Raw genomic sequence first — 14,507 nt, 5'->3', positions numbered from 1 at the left:
TGTAGTAGACTAGCTGAATTAACCAGCATTGCTCAAGTGATGCATACATATTTTCATATGTAGTTGGTAAAACCTTTAATTTTTCAGAATCTCAGAGTCTCCGATCTAAATTATATTAATTTAAGTTATTTTGTTTGATTAATCAATTTGTTGGTTTTAAAATGAAAAAGGTGGCAAAGCCGACCCAATTTTATATTTTCGGGTTGCCCCTGAGCTACATAAATCTATGTTATCAAACCTGTATATATGTATATAAATTTATAGATTATAAATTCTGAAATCATATTCAATAGGTGGTGATATAGTGGGTAGGATAGTTATTTGCCAATTTGAACCGTTTCAACAATGAAATCAGATAAATTGGCAAATTCTAATAGGAAAAGATCCATTTGGAGCCACAAATATCCAAGTCTGACTAGCAGTACTACTCGGAATAAATTATATTTAATCGAGGTCAACCTTTGGGATCGAACCTTGGTGTTTGTTTGCTATGCTACTGACCAAAGGTTAAGGTTTGCAGGTGAAAATAAAATTTCATGGTTATTTTTTTAATACAGATTTCCTTTAATGATTATTCTATTACATTTGTACACGAATATTTTCTTGTAAACATCGAATAAATGTTATGTCTTCTTAAGAATCATTAAACACATGTTAAATATCAAATATCAAATCACATTAAATTCAAGACGAATTATGTCATTTTTTATAAATATTATAGCTCGATGAAAATCAATAAATAACTATGTATGTATGTATTGATTAATTTGATAAACACAAATATGTATTTGGCATATTTTACATGGATATATAAATAAATCCACAATCCGCCAAAAAACAAATAAAACGTATATACAAATTTAAAACCCTACATGATATATGTATGTACATATTGAATATGAATTTTATTTATTTTCACAAATGTAAAACAAATTACATATTTAAAATGGGATAAACTAAATGAAACATTTATTTTATTAATTAATTACTTATGGCTTATCATAATGGTGCTATTAATAATATTCATACTATTATACATTCCGTTTATCGTCAAGCACCACTTGCATCACGCAAAACATATTTCGCACATACAGATTCATATCTCGTACTTTTATTGAGTATAATATTTAAGAAATACATATCTTACGACTAATCAGAGTTCAATATAAACATCTTTTTGAATATATCAAGTATACAGAATTATAGTTTAATTCACGCTTTCAGTATTTTCATTGAATCCATAATCTATCAAATTATTTCATAAACTTAATATTATTACATTTTGAGTCAATTTTACGAAACGAATATGTACAAGATATTCAGTAAATAGCACTTGCGAACTATACGATTATTAATAATAATGTTACGAGAGAAACGCTCAACATGGATATTTTGTTCCATGTCGGAAGTGATTGTCAGCTGGTCGAGAACAGTAGCGACAATGTTGCGAACCATTGAGGACTATTCTTCATTCCACTTCCGCGTTGCATAGCTAGGGGATTTTCACCTGAAATCAAGTAAAAATAGATAGTTTGAATGTTTCGCCAAATAACATGAATGCCATTGACAGATAAATCGATGAATTTCTATCTAAAATACCGATACAATTAAGTCGAAACTGTTAACATTTGTATACGAAGTTGAAATTTTAATATAACTTTGAAGACCGGCCGGTCAAAAGGTGTCATTGTTTGACGACGGAGCTGAAACTTGAAATTAACAACCGCAAGTATTTAATTATAGCCCCTCAAAGCCAAACGGTGGGGTAAGTTCGACTCGCTGAGTTTCTGAGAGGGATGCGAGAGAGTATGTACCCAACAGTAGTAAAAAGTTAAGTGCGCTAAAAAGACAGGAACGATCATAACTCGTCAAAATGTTGGGTTTATTCAGTTTTTACGGTCTCGTAGCCACTCCAATGAAATTGTTTTACTTGGGCCTCACTAGATATCTTTCGTTATTTGAGACTTTGCGAATTTGGAGTGATATCTTTTTTACGATTCGTCACTAGTCTCACACTTGAATAAATCAGAAATAATTATAATTCAATTGTGTATTTTTAATGTATACTTGACTTCACAGTGTCAACAATTCGTACTATTTCTATGTGGTGATTTTTTTTGTAGAGGTTTTTATCTTCAGAGACATTACGTTTGCTCTTTGGGGTGGAAAGAATGATAAGTGGTAATGGATTATGCTGTAAGTAATTCAGATTTGATTTTTGGTGGAGCAATCTGGAACATACAAAACCGAAAAATTCTGATAGAAAACGGTCTTGTTATTATAATCATCCAAACATTGACACCAAAAATATATAAACTCTTGAATGAAATTATTAACAAATCATTTTTTTTCGATTTCAGTCTAAAATCTTAACCTAATATATTATATTGTATGTACATATATACATATGTACATCTGTATGCGGATTCTTAGGAATAATAATAAAAAATTAAACTTACATTTGCGTTTTACATATTTATTAATTACATTTTTAAAAAATATACATATATATTCTGCAATTTTATTTTTCTCCCTTAATTTCATTTGAAGTACGATCTTGACTTCAAGTTAATCTTAAGTAATTTTTAATGATTTTCAATTTGCTGAAACTTCTTTCGACTGCGGCTATTTTCGCTGGCTTGGTCAGAAATATAGAGATAGCTCGTACAATAGTAGCATTCTTCTAAATCACTCTGTCTAAGTATGTTTAAAATATCAATAAGTTAAATGGTGCTTGGATCATTAATTTGAATTTTTTTTTCATGATTCTATTAATTTCAGCATTTTATTTCCCAAATGATTTACATTTAATTCTGAGTATGTCTTTGATAGTAAATATATAATATATGTACATATACATATTCAATTGATATGTCTATTCAACCCACGATAATTGTAGAATCAGTCTAATATTTAAACAATGTATCATTATTTAAATATTCGCTTCCTTGAAATATTGACAGATATGAACAAAGGAATCGTCAGTTACATATTTGGTAGAACATACATACATATGTGTCTTATATGTATGTATAGTATGTTCATATCGTATAGACTACATTTATATCTCATGGAACGATAAAGCCAGAAAAATCAGAGGATTTTGACGGAATATATAAATTCATAAATCAAATCAAATAAATTGATCTTCGCTGTCGATTGAAGACATAATTTGACGGATCAAAGATTTGGCACAGAATCGCGAAACCAAATAAATCGAGTAAATTAAATTCGCATTGCTGTGAAATAGGTCAAAAATGTGTCAACGAGCCGAGCCAATGCGGTTTTATCGACACCGACAAATGTTGATGAGGCGAGAAAAAAAATAATAAAAATAAATAAAAAAGGAAAAAAATCGTAGCCTCTCGACATTTTCACTGAAAACAGATTATTGTCAATTACGACGAAAGGAGAAAATGGATAAAACTCGACGGGGAAAAACTTTGGACATGAGTTACCTCTCCCAACAGGTACACTCGTATATTTATGCGAAGGATGAAATATGGCCCTTTGGGTGTTGCGCGCTTTGTAGACTTTTATTCTTGAAAAAAAGGATCGTTTTTAAACGATTTCGAAGGATATGTGGAAGCAATGATGGAATTCTCACCTCTTAACACGTGCACAGCCACTGTTGTTGCTGAAACATCTTCCAGAGCACACGTGTAGTTTCCAGAATCCCGACGAGCAGCGTTCGCTATGTACAACCTGGACAAAGCTCCACTATTCTGTACTTCAGTTTTCACACTGCGGATAAAAATATAATTAATTAAGTAAATAATCAATTAGTTCTGCCAAAAAAATCGTGTATAAAACAACTACAAATCAGAAATACCCCAAACAATGACTTCTATATTATTAGAAAGTTCTTAAAATCTGGCTTAATTTTCCATTGAATCATCGGTTGTCTATATATTCATACATACATACATATACATATGTACACATATGAGCAGTTACATATATTTGAAAGGGGCGAAGTCCAATTCACAAATTGTTATCACTTCCTTTAATTCGATATGTCTAGAATCTCGGAAAAGCCGAATAGACGTATTAAAGGCCATCAGTATTTTAAATATTGCTAAACACAAATAATTATATTTAATGTTTTGCGAGATATATATTCCTCGAAATGAAGAAAAGTGGACTTATGCCACTGTAACGGCAATATCATATATGCAATTAAAAAACAAAACAAATCGCTTAAAATTCGTCGTAATATTTGATAAACATGAAACAAAAGCGGAAATAAGCCGTAAAATACACATTAAACATATGAATTTATTTTTCCCAGCATCGAATTTTTCTCTTGTATATTTGTATATTTATGAAAAATATCTGAGTGTACATATGTATAAAAGATCATACCGAATGAGCTAAAATTCTCTTTGTGGGATATGCAATATACATTCATACACCATTTGCTTGTTAAAATATCAAATATTCCACTAATATTAAAATATTTAAAATTATACTGTGAATTAAAAAAAAATCATACATATGTAATACATATGCTTAGCACACGTTTTATACAGAAGGAGTTTGAAAATACATATATGTATGCTTGTATGTATGTATGTGAAAAGTTCTATAAGATAAAATTGTTATTTTTTGCCAAAATGGTAGTACGAAGTTTAAATATTTGGCAAATTTATAATATGGGAATATGTTTACATTTAATATATTTTGTGAATTTATCCTCATTAATATAAAAGCAGGGCAAGTAGCGAGGGAAAATGCTAAATTTAAAAATAAAGGATATACGCTTTCAATTTTCAAACATGAAATAATCAAACTTGGCGTCAAACGAAAGAAAAATGGAAACAGAGAAGCAAAAAAGAATGAACGTGTTTTCATTAAGAGTAATAATCATTTTTTTCAGTGTGTTTTCTTTGTACAATCAAAGAAACCGCGGAAGTCTCAACCGAGATTTACCGACATCCAATTTTGAAAAGCTTTTGTGACCAGAAATTGTAAATTCAAAGCGAAAAAAAAAATAAAAGAAAAATATCTTTTATAGCAAAACTTCGTTAGGGGTTTTGTCGAAACGAACACTGAGAAGAGAGGAAATAAAAAAAAGTAAGAATGAATAATCGATTTTCGAACGTTTACGCTTTTCTTATTCCGTTTTCTGAACGAGTTCGGATTTTATCCGAAAGTTATCTCCGGGAAACAGTTTAACGTGACACCTTTAAATTCGCACACGAGTCGTATGTTAAAGAATCGAAAGACTTCAAAATAAGATATTCGAGTTGGGGAAATAGGAGCGGGAAAATTCGAAGATGTCGATGGCGTCAGAGACCGGCAGGTTATTTACAATGGGCACGCCTTCGAAATTAAATGAGGCAAACGCTCAAATGCGAAATATGTTATATCTCCACCAAGTGAATGACAAAAGCTTTCCCTAATTGGTGCTTAGCCTGGTTTCGGGATGAAACGGGAGCTTTCCAGGTATTTTCCACGACCGTTATGGCGTCGCCAAATGGCACTGCCTTTGTCACATGCCGCCTCATTTGTATTTATTTATTCACTTAGCATATATTTTATTTGGCAACGTCTGCGCCTTCGCACTTGACGACATCTGCATCCTACCGGCTATAATAATACCCTTCATTAATTAATAGGAAATTTTAATCAAAACAAGGTTCAGAATTTCAAGTCATAAACAGAAAAGATACGTAGATATGCAGAACGGTAAACCGACTACTTCGCACATTGCAACCGCACACACGATAATAGTTGTCAAGAAAATTGCGAATATGGAATATCTGGCACTCGCACATATTGTTAGTGTGATAGTTAACGTGGGTAGCTCTCGATGGATGGAATTTGCAGGTGTCAGAAGTTCCGTGGTCGAGAAATTAGTGACATGTGTGTGATCGCTGTGTGCAGAATAATCACTGTACTAGATACATATGTATGTATATCTGGCAGAATAATCAGTGTAACACATTTAATAAAAATAGAAAACAGCGTATTTTATATTATTCGAATGCAATTCGAGTATTTTATATTATTCGAATTTCCCGGCATTGCTTGGACGGATGATAGTCAGAAAAATCCATTTCCAAGGACTTTGATCGCTTCTCATAATGGTCTACAGTATATGTAAGTTGTAGTAATAACATAAATTATACAAATTTAGTGATTTTAAATATTATATGTAAAAAACTATAAATTTTCATCAAATAAAATATACATAAATATTGCGTCTTTAGGGCATATTCATACACAAAACTAAACGTTCTTTAAAAAATCTTGAGTTTGCAATTAAAACAATGACGGAACACTTCACTAAGTGGAAAATTCAAATTAATCAAACCAAAACAGACGCGATATTCTTTAGTGTTAGAAAGCATAAGCCAAGTTCAGATCTGAAAATCCCCTCTGGAGAAATTCTGAAATGGCAATTAGTTATAAAATATTTAGGAGTAACTTTCGATAAAATAATGAGATGGGCACCTCACATTGAGGCAGCGAAATGCAAGGGGATGCGTGGTATATCCTCAATATACCCATTATTTAATCGCCATAGTTCTTTATCAACTCAAAATAAAATAAAATTATATCGCGTGCTCATATTACCACTATTAATCTATGCTTCACCTGTATGGAATAACACCTCGAATACATACATTTACAAGCTCTAAATAATACAAAATAAATTCCTAAAAATAATTTATAACACACCCATTATGGTTGGAACCGTTTCAATGAAATCAGATAAATTGGCAGACTCTGACAGGAAACGATCGACCTTGAAGTCACATATCCAAGGTCTGGTCAGCAGCACAGCCAGGGATTGAACCCGTGACCATACAATTGAAAGTATTACGTGCTAACCACTGGTAAACATATACATATATACATAGGTATATGTTAATGGTTAAGTGATTTATTTTAGTATTTTATCAGTTATGAAATTTTTACATGGTAAGTAATTACTATATATGAATATTGGATTCAATAAAATGTTCTAAACTATACAGACTACGATAGACTTTGAAGAAAGTCTATCTGGGAAAGATAGACTTTGAAGCCACATATCCAAGGTCTGACTGGCAGTACAGCCAGAGATTGAATCCGTGAATACACAATTGAAAGCATTGTATTGTATAATTAATGCATTATAATATTTAGATTTATGTACAAAAATTTGATTATAGGTGTTGCCATGAAGCAACTTGTCATGAATTCTAGAAATATATGTAGATAGAACTGTATGTATGTATGTATAATAATGTAATGTATATTTTTATAAAAAAAACTTGCAAAAAGTTTCTTTATAAAAAAAATCATGTATTCATCTTATATAAGAATAATAATAACAAAGACGAGTTATCGAGAATATAATTTTTTTCGGGTTACAGAATTTTACGACGTACCGTTGACTGCATACAAATTAGCAATTATTTTAGGCCAGCTTCCTTTCGTTTCGCGGCTCCACAAAATGAAATGTAGATGACCCAAATATCGCAAGATATCATATTACAACGTCTAAGAGATGTTTCTTTCTCTCATACCAAATATTATACTCGCCTCTAAATATAAGTCAGTATCGTTTTCCGTCCCCATTTCCTTGCTCAGTGCAACCTCAGAGCAAGCTAATAAACAAAATTCTCTCTCCATTCTATATATGTATGTAGATACATAGTAGTAAATTGTAAAACTGTCATCTTACGGCTGACGCATAATGAAAATACCCTGAGGACTTTTTCCCACGACGGAAGCTAGTTTCGTCATAAATAAGTGAAAATACGACACCAAAATAAGAGAGGGTCTATATTCCCACGCTATTCTGCGCGCACCTAGATAATTCGTAGCTCACGTCTGACAAATTTGTCCCAGGGCGATGGATACTAATAAAATTTGCCGATACGAAAGTTCCCCATTTCTTTGCTTCTCCCTTTTTCCCCATCTACCTCGAAAACGTGTTCATTTTGACGCCCGAAGTGAAAGCGCTAGTCTGCAATGGTGAAATATTTGACGCTCCTGTGTAGGCATCTTTGCGCAAATACAGGATGGACCAAATATCAGAGCAGGGTTTGATGAGCCAATAACTTTTTTCAAGTATAGGAGTGTAGAGCGATTATTTAATTGGACACGAAACCTCTATACAATAAGAACTCCTATCGATTACGTTTATTTTGACCTTACGATTGTTTTGAAACGTTCGACAATTTCCGCTTAGCCTCTGTCATGCTTAAGTATGTATGTTTTTCTCTGTTGAGTGCAAGTTCTGCGTAAAAAGTGTCGAATAAGGAGCGGGGGAGGTTGGCTATTAATGAACCGATGGTAATAAATATTGAATTTATGAACGCATTTTTTTGGTAGTGAAGATAACAAATTTTAGATTATGTCTTTCGGATAAGATAAGCTGTTTCAAACGAATTTGGTAAACCTTTTTTTAAATTTTGGGGCTTTAACGTTTAATTTCTTTGAAAATCTTCGCTTCGAGCTGCTTAATTAGAACATTTATACACATACACATACTAGAACAAATCGAAAGCTCGAGCAACAAGTGAGAGTTAACTAATCTTTTAAAAACACTTGTCATAATATGTTCATTGGGTCTTTGGTGCATTTGAGTGATTTGAAAAATTTCAATCCAATATGGATACCTTTAACTAATTACTGAAATACATTGATATCCCTCAAAATAATATATAATAAAATATAACTACACTATTTACACGCCCAACATTCAGTTATATATGTTATTACCATACATAATGTACTCGTATGTATATTGCGATGACAAACTCATGCAAAACAAAATTTGTTACGGCGACGAGTAAGAAATGGTATAAGAATATTATGGTCACAGATTTTATCAAATGATTATATTCTTTTAAATAGCAGTAAATATAAACGAGATTAATGTTCAAGTTTTGTATTATAAGTTACTAGTCTCGAAGTGCTAACACAAGTGATGTTTATTACGGTTAACATGAGTATTTATACAATATACTCATGTATAATAACATGAGTATTTATACATGAGTATTTAAGATACAAAGCAGCATTCGCGTGTAAGAAAGTTTTAGTATTTGATTTATGTATAGCACTTGAGAGTTATCGAGAAATTATTGAGTGGGTTTTACCATACAAATTTACCATACAAATGGAGAATGATAATAATATTTAAAGGTAACACGTGTCGTGAGACAAAATTAAGCTATAGCAATGAATATTGGATTTTAACAGGTCCTTGACTGTATCGTCTTAAATAACATTCCTATTAGAGTAGATCAAAAGATAAGTAAATAGAGCAAATGAATATTCAAATAAATTTAATAAAAGGTTTACTAAAAGATTAATCATGTTTAAGCGGTTTATATTACAAAAACCGGACGAAGCGGGGTACAACAACTAGTTAGATATAAAATATAAATAATATATAGAAATTTACTTTACACCCACTCTGAGATTTGGCCTACCCTGTACAATTTATGTATGTATGTAGGTGCGTATAATATTACAAAAAATACGAAAACGAGACTAAAAGTACACGTTTGATGGAGTAAAATAACTTTTTCTGCCTTGCTGCTGTTTAGCTGGAAGGGGAGATGGGGTGCGAAAAATAGTCTTCAGAGGCTTTTAATGGCGACAAAAAAGCGGACGAGTTGAGCGTGTCCAAAAGCACAGCGTTGTGGTGGCTTTCATTATTTATACACACGCGAAAATATTCGCAAGAGCTCGTAGAAAATGTGAAATTTTCAACTGAAGTCGTACAAGTGCAATTTACATATAAATATGTAACTAACAAATATGGAACTGTAGGTGCGCATAACATTATAGCGGCGCGGTACGGTTAAAGCGCGCTCGAAATAGTTATTTTATACACTTAAAGTGGATTTATTAGCTTTCTTATTTTGCAAATGTTTGCTAAACACGTTCACGCGCTATAAACGCTCACTTTATAGTTAGAAGTCTTATAGTCAATCCGACGTATTATTCAAGATACCGTGCCAAGTTATATCTACATATTATGTTAAATAATAAAGAAGGCATGTAGTACGTGTAGCTTTTGCACTGTAGTAGAATACTCAATGGAAAGTATCAATGCTATCAATCTTGTTACAATTTTATAGGAAGATGTGGTCAAAAGCAATACGCAAGGTGTCTCAAAAAAAATGATATTTGTCGTATATGTAGCCAGAAGTATAACTCTGTGATTGCGTTAATGCTAACCACCGAGAGGTTCCCCGGTTTAATCCCTGGGCTGAGCTCTATTGAAGATGGTTTATTCGGAAGTATTTATGAAGTATTGCTGGCCAAACTTGGATATTTGTTACTCCAAGTCGATAGTTTCTTATCCGAGTTTGCCAATTTTCTGATTTCATTGTTGAAGTGGTTCCTCATCAAATTGGCAAGACCATACTACCCACTATATCACCACTATTCGAGGATTATTTCAAAAAATTATGATCTACAAATTTATATTATTATTATTAATAATAATAATAATTATTATTATGTATTTTCAAAAATATATAATATAAAATACGAAATTGTACCGTTAAAATTTGCTAATGCATTCCCGTTAAATGCAACATGTGTCGGTTAGAAAGAGGTTCTTTAAGATTTTACCAAATATTCCAAACATTGCCTTACATATATAATATTATACATTTTCTGAGTATATTTGTGTATTCATATTCCCCTTGAATGAGATTTTTGTTTTCAATTTACATTAAAATATAGCCTCAGGATGTGCTATAATATTTTTCAAATGTATTTTGCCTTGATGAATAATAACGTATTTTAAATTTATTTTGTACACGTTGAATGATATTGCCAATATAATACAAATATACAAAAAGAAAAATAAATACATATAACAATTAATTAAACTGTATTCAACTTTTCAAGTGAAATAATTTCCTAACATTCTCGATGCGGCATGAAAAAGATGCGAACGCTTCTCAAACATTTCAAAATTGATTGCGATATTGAATAAACAGAAAAAATGTAATAATACAACCCATTTGATTGAAGTAAATAAACGTAAATAAATAGCCGTAAACGTAAATATAAACGTAATAAACGCAAAACGCCCATATTCTCATCAAGAGAAGCGTGAATTTTTTATATTTTTCAAATTTAAATTGTATCTTAAATTGTTTATATTCAGTGCAATATTGCGCGATAGCGAATGAAACTTTCTTTCTCGGATGGGAAACTTGTATTAGTCTTTGATATTAGTTTCTGAGAAGACTTTACGTCTTTCTATGTAGGTATAAAAAGGGCAATATTCTCAGAAAGCTGTCTGGCCTAAATGAAAATTGAGTGTGCTTATGAGCTTTTTCTTAAATAAAATTATCAGATCCTTTCTGCTTATGAATACAATATTTCAAATACACGGGAAGGAAATATTTGGGCTTTGATTTGTGTATGTCTTGCACACTGACATAAAAATAAAAGAAACGTTATAAACAACCACAAGAAAAATGTGTAAAATAGATCACCATTATCACTTGCCCTACTGTGTCAATAAAATCCGCTAGCTACTGTGCTGGAGGCCAAGCGTCCAGTTGAAAATATGTTTTTTTTAGTAAAAATAATGAAAAATTATCGAGGTTACTTATTGTAATTAGCTATTAATTTTACTAATCATTTTAGCGTGAATTAAATAAGTGTAATATAAATAAAATAATAAAATATTTAAATCGTCGAATAATATAAAATAAGTGTAAAAAATAAAGACTGAAGCTGAGCCGTCATTCTGAGGCAGATATCATGCTCACATTGATCATTGAGCTCGGCGTACTGGATCACCCATCTCTCTCGCACCTGTGCTTCATTAGGCTTCATTCGAAAATAATTATTTATGTTGATATTGATAATTTTTTTTATTTCGTTATGATATAATCCGAATCATGTAGGTTTTGATGAGGAATACATAAAATATGAAGTCCATGCATTCAGTATATTTAAAGAAATAAAATATATGTTTTTGAGCTCTTCTTCCTATTATGCTGTACATTAACATAAGAATAATATAATACTATGATTACTAACAAAATTAAATTAAAATTGTAAAATAGAAAATGATCAGTAGATCAGTAGCTATTAAAATAGATATATGATGTATTGTGAACATAATTTCGTAATAATATAAAGCATTTAAAAATCAAAATCAAGAAATAAAATAAAATATTAGTCCTAATCACTCGGTTTCCATCACAGTGTGGCAAGTGTTAAATGTTATCCTACACTGCATGTAAACAAATCGGCACAGAATTACACGAAAAAGACTACTTATATACATAAAATGGACATTTTACATTATATAAGCATTCATTGAAAAATTTGACTAAATACGTGTATAGTTAATTGTTAGTGACCATTTCCTTTTAAAGTTAACGACTGACTGTAACTTATATCAAACCAATAATTTAGGTACACCTGTTAATATAGTTCAAAGATGTATTGTGTAGATAAAAAGCTTTAAAAAGAAACATTTCCTTAGTAGCCAAAATTTTAATGACGTTATCAAAGATCCACGACAAAAATTTACATTAAAGTTACATACATACATGTGTATATGTATGTAAACCATTCGGCAAAAAATAATTAGCCACATCGTGATCGACACGAAGACCGAGGCGGCGAAATAAATACGTCGTTAAACGTGTTTCGAAATTCACATTTAACACGAACACGCACAATACTATTATTATATAGGCTTTTACACGTAAAAGCACACGCCGGTCACCCGTCACGAAATCGTTAAATTTAGTTCGGTACGAAATGTGTTAACGCGACATTTCGGTCGTGTAAAATTTACGCGCGTTTCGGGGCTATTTGATCGCGGCTAATTTGTTATCGAATTATATCGAACAATGGCGATGACACGCGAACGAACGAGCCCAATCCACGGTTAATCAACGACCGATATCAATTTCACGGTTACATTCGAATATTATGTAGTTAGCAGCCCCCGAGGGCTAATAATGCTGATAATGTTCCCGGATTCGGAGTCTGTGCGCTTCAGTGTAATGATTCGATCGGTTCGCTCGTCGGTTTTGTTCGATTCAAAGACGAAGTTTATTTGTGTGTTAGTTATCCGATTTTCGATGGGGTGTACAGTTGATAGTAATTAGGGCTTAATTTGATGCCGTGTCCTTCGGCTTGGGGCTTATAATTAACTGTTGTGGAACAGGGTAGTTAGCCGACCGGACATTCGCTTTGGTATGTTGCCGTCTAAGTGTGAGTTTGTGTGGAGTATTAAACATACAGTTTGTGCTAAAATCGATGGGATTGGTCTGAATTAAAAACATACAGATATGGTACAATGTGCTTACAATCTCGTGGTGGTGTATTTTATTTATTATTAGGCGTAAAATTAAAGTCTGGTATTAGATTTTCATACTAGCCAGCAGCATAGCTCGGTCGTTAAGCCTCTGTCACCAAGAGGGTTCGATCCCATGAGCCGACCTCGATTGAAAATAATTTTTCTGAGTATATCTGTAGTGCTGCTGGTCAGACCTGGATATTTGGACTCCAGGTCGATCGTTTCCTATCAGAGTTTGCCAATTTTCTCTGATTTCATCTTTGAAACGGTTCCCGATTAAAAATAAATGGCTAAAATCCTTCCTACCTACTATATCACCACTATATGAGTATGATTAATGTACAACTCATAGATGTCTCATTAATTTGCGAGTTTTCAGTGTCTCGTAATTCAGCGACTTGTATAATAAAAATGCTGTATTGTTTGTAATTGGTCAGGAAGGCGCATTGGGGTTTACATGTAAGGCCTTCCTGGTATAAAATGTAATAAAATAAAATAAAATACTAATTTGTTACCTCTAAAGTTTTAATGTATGTACATATATCTACATTTATAATATGCATAGTATAATTTGTTAAATACAATTTTAAGTCTATTCTAATAGCACTGAACAGCAAAAAGAATTAACAGAGCGGAGATAATCAATCTTTATTAAATTTAACCCACTTAATTCCAACACAATAATGATTTTTGTTGATTTTCTATCGTTTATGAGATGTGAGCGTTTAAAAAATGAGCAATTTTTACAGTTTTTTGTGCTCATAGTGGAGTCAATAGTAAGATGTTTTTTCTATTGATTGTGATTTTTAATTGTTTTAAAATACTCTTAATTTACGATCTGGTGAATTTTAAAAGACAAAAATATACATTTTTATACATTTTTTCTCGTGCTATTCTGCGTTTATTTGGCTAGTTTTTCATTTCACCACGTTTATAAGAATTTGTTTTCTATCTCAATAGTATCTAAACATACTAATTCAAACGGTAAATTATATTAAATTAGAAAATCACGTTAAAAAATGCGATTTTTCGTTGTTCTGTGTAATTACTATTTCAGACACATATTTTTTGTTATTCTTATTTTACCTATATATTCACGTTTTTCTTACATTTATATTTAATAAAGATACATGTAAGAAAATAGTAGGCGTAATAGGAGAAAGAGCTAAACAAAATTTTTCAGTATCTATATTTGTACACAAGTATGTAA

At 31.6% G+C, this 14,507-nt stretch overlaps 1 protein-coding gene across 1 annotated transcript in view; it reads right to left on the bottom strand.

Annotated features, from left to right (window-relative positions):
- Window positions 1-551: 551 nt before the first annotated feature.
- Window positions 552-14,507, bottom strand: part of LOC143917677 (opioid-binding protein/cell adhesion molecule-like) — a 54,325-nt gene continuing 40,369 nt past the window's right edge. Inside the window, exons 5-6 of the mRNA XM_077439259.1 lie at window positions 3,608-3,744; window positions 552-1,507 (exon numbers count right to left, since the gene is read on the bottom strand). Coding sequence (XP_077295385.1) covers window positions 1,416-1,507; window positions 3,608-3,744 — 229 coding nt within the window. The 3' untranslated portion in view covers window positions 552-1,415. The remainder of the gene's footprint in view (window positions 1,508-3,607; window positions 3,745-14,507) is intronic.

The sequence above is a fragment of the Arctopsyche grandis genome, chromosome 10, assembly GCF_051622035.1.
Source record: "Arctopsyche grandis isolate Sample6627 chromosome 10, ASM5162203v2, whole genome shotgun sequence".
NCBI classification, from domain to species: domain Eukaryota; kingdom Metazoa; phylum Arthropoda; class Insecta; order Trichoptera; family Hydropsychidae; genus Arctopsyche; species Arctopsyche grandis.
Note: the sequence above shows the minus strand (reverse complement) of the source record. Positions and strands in the feature narration are given on the sequence as shown.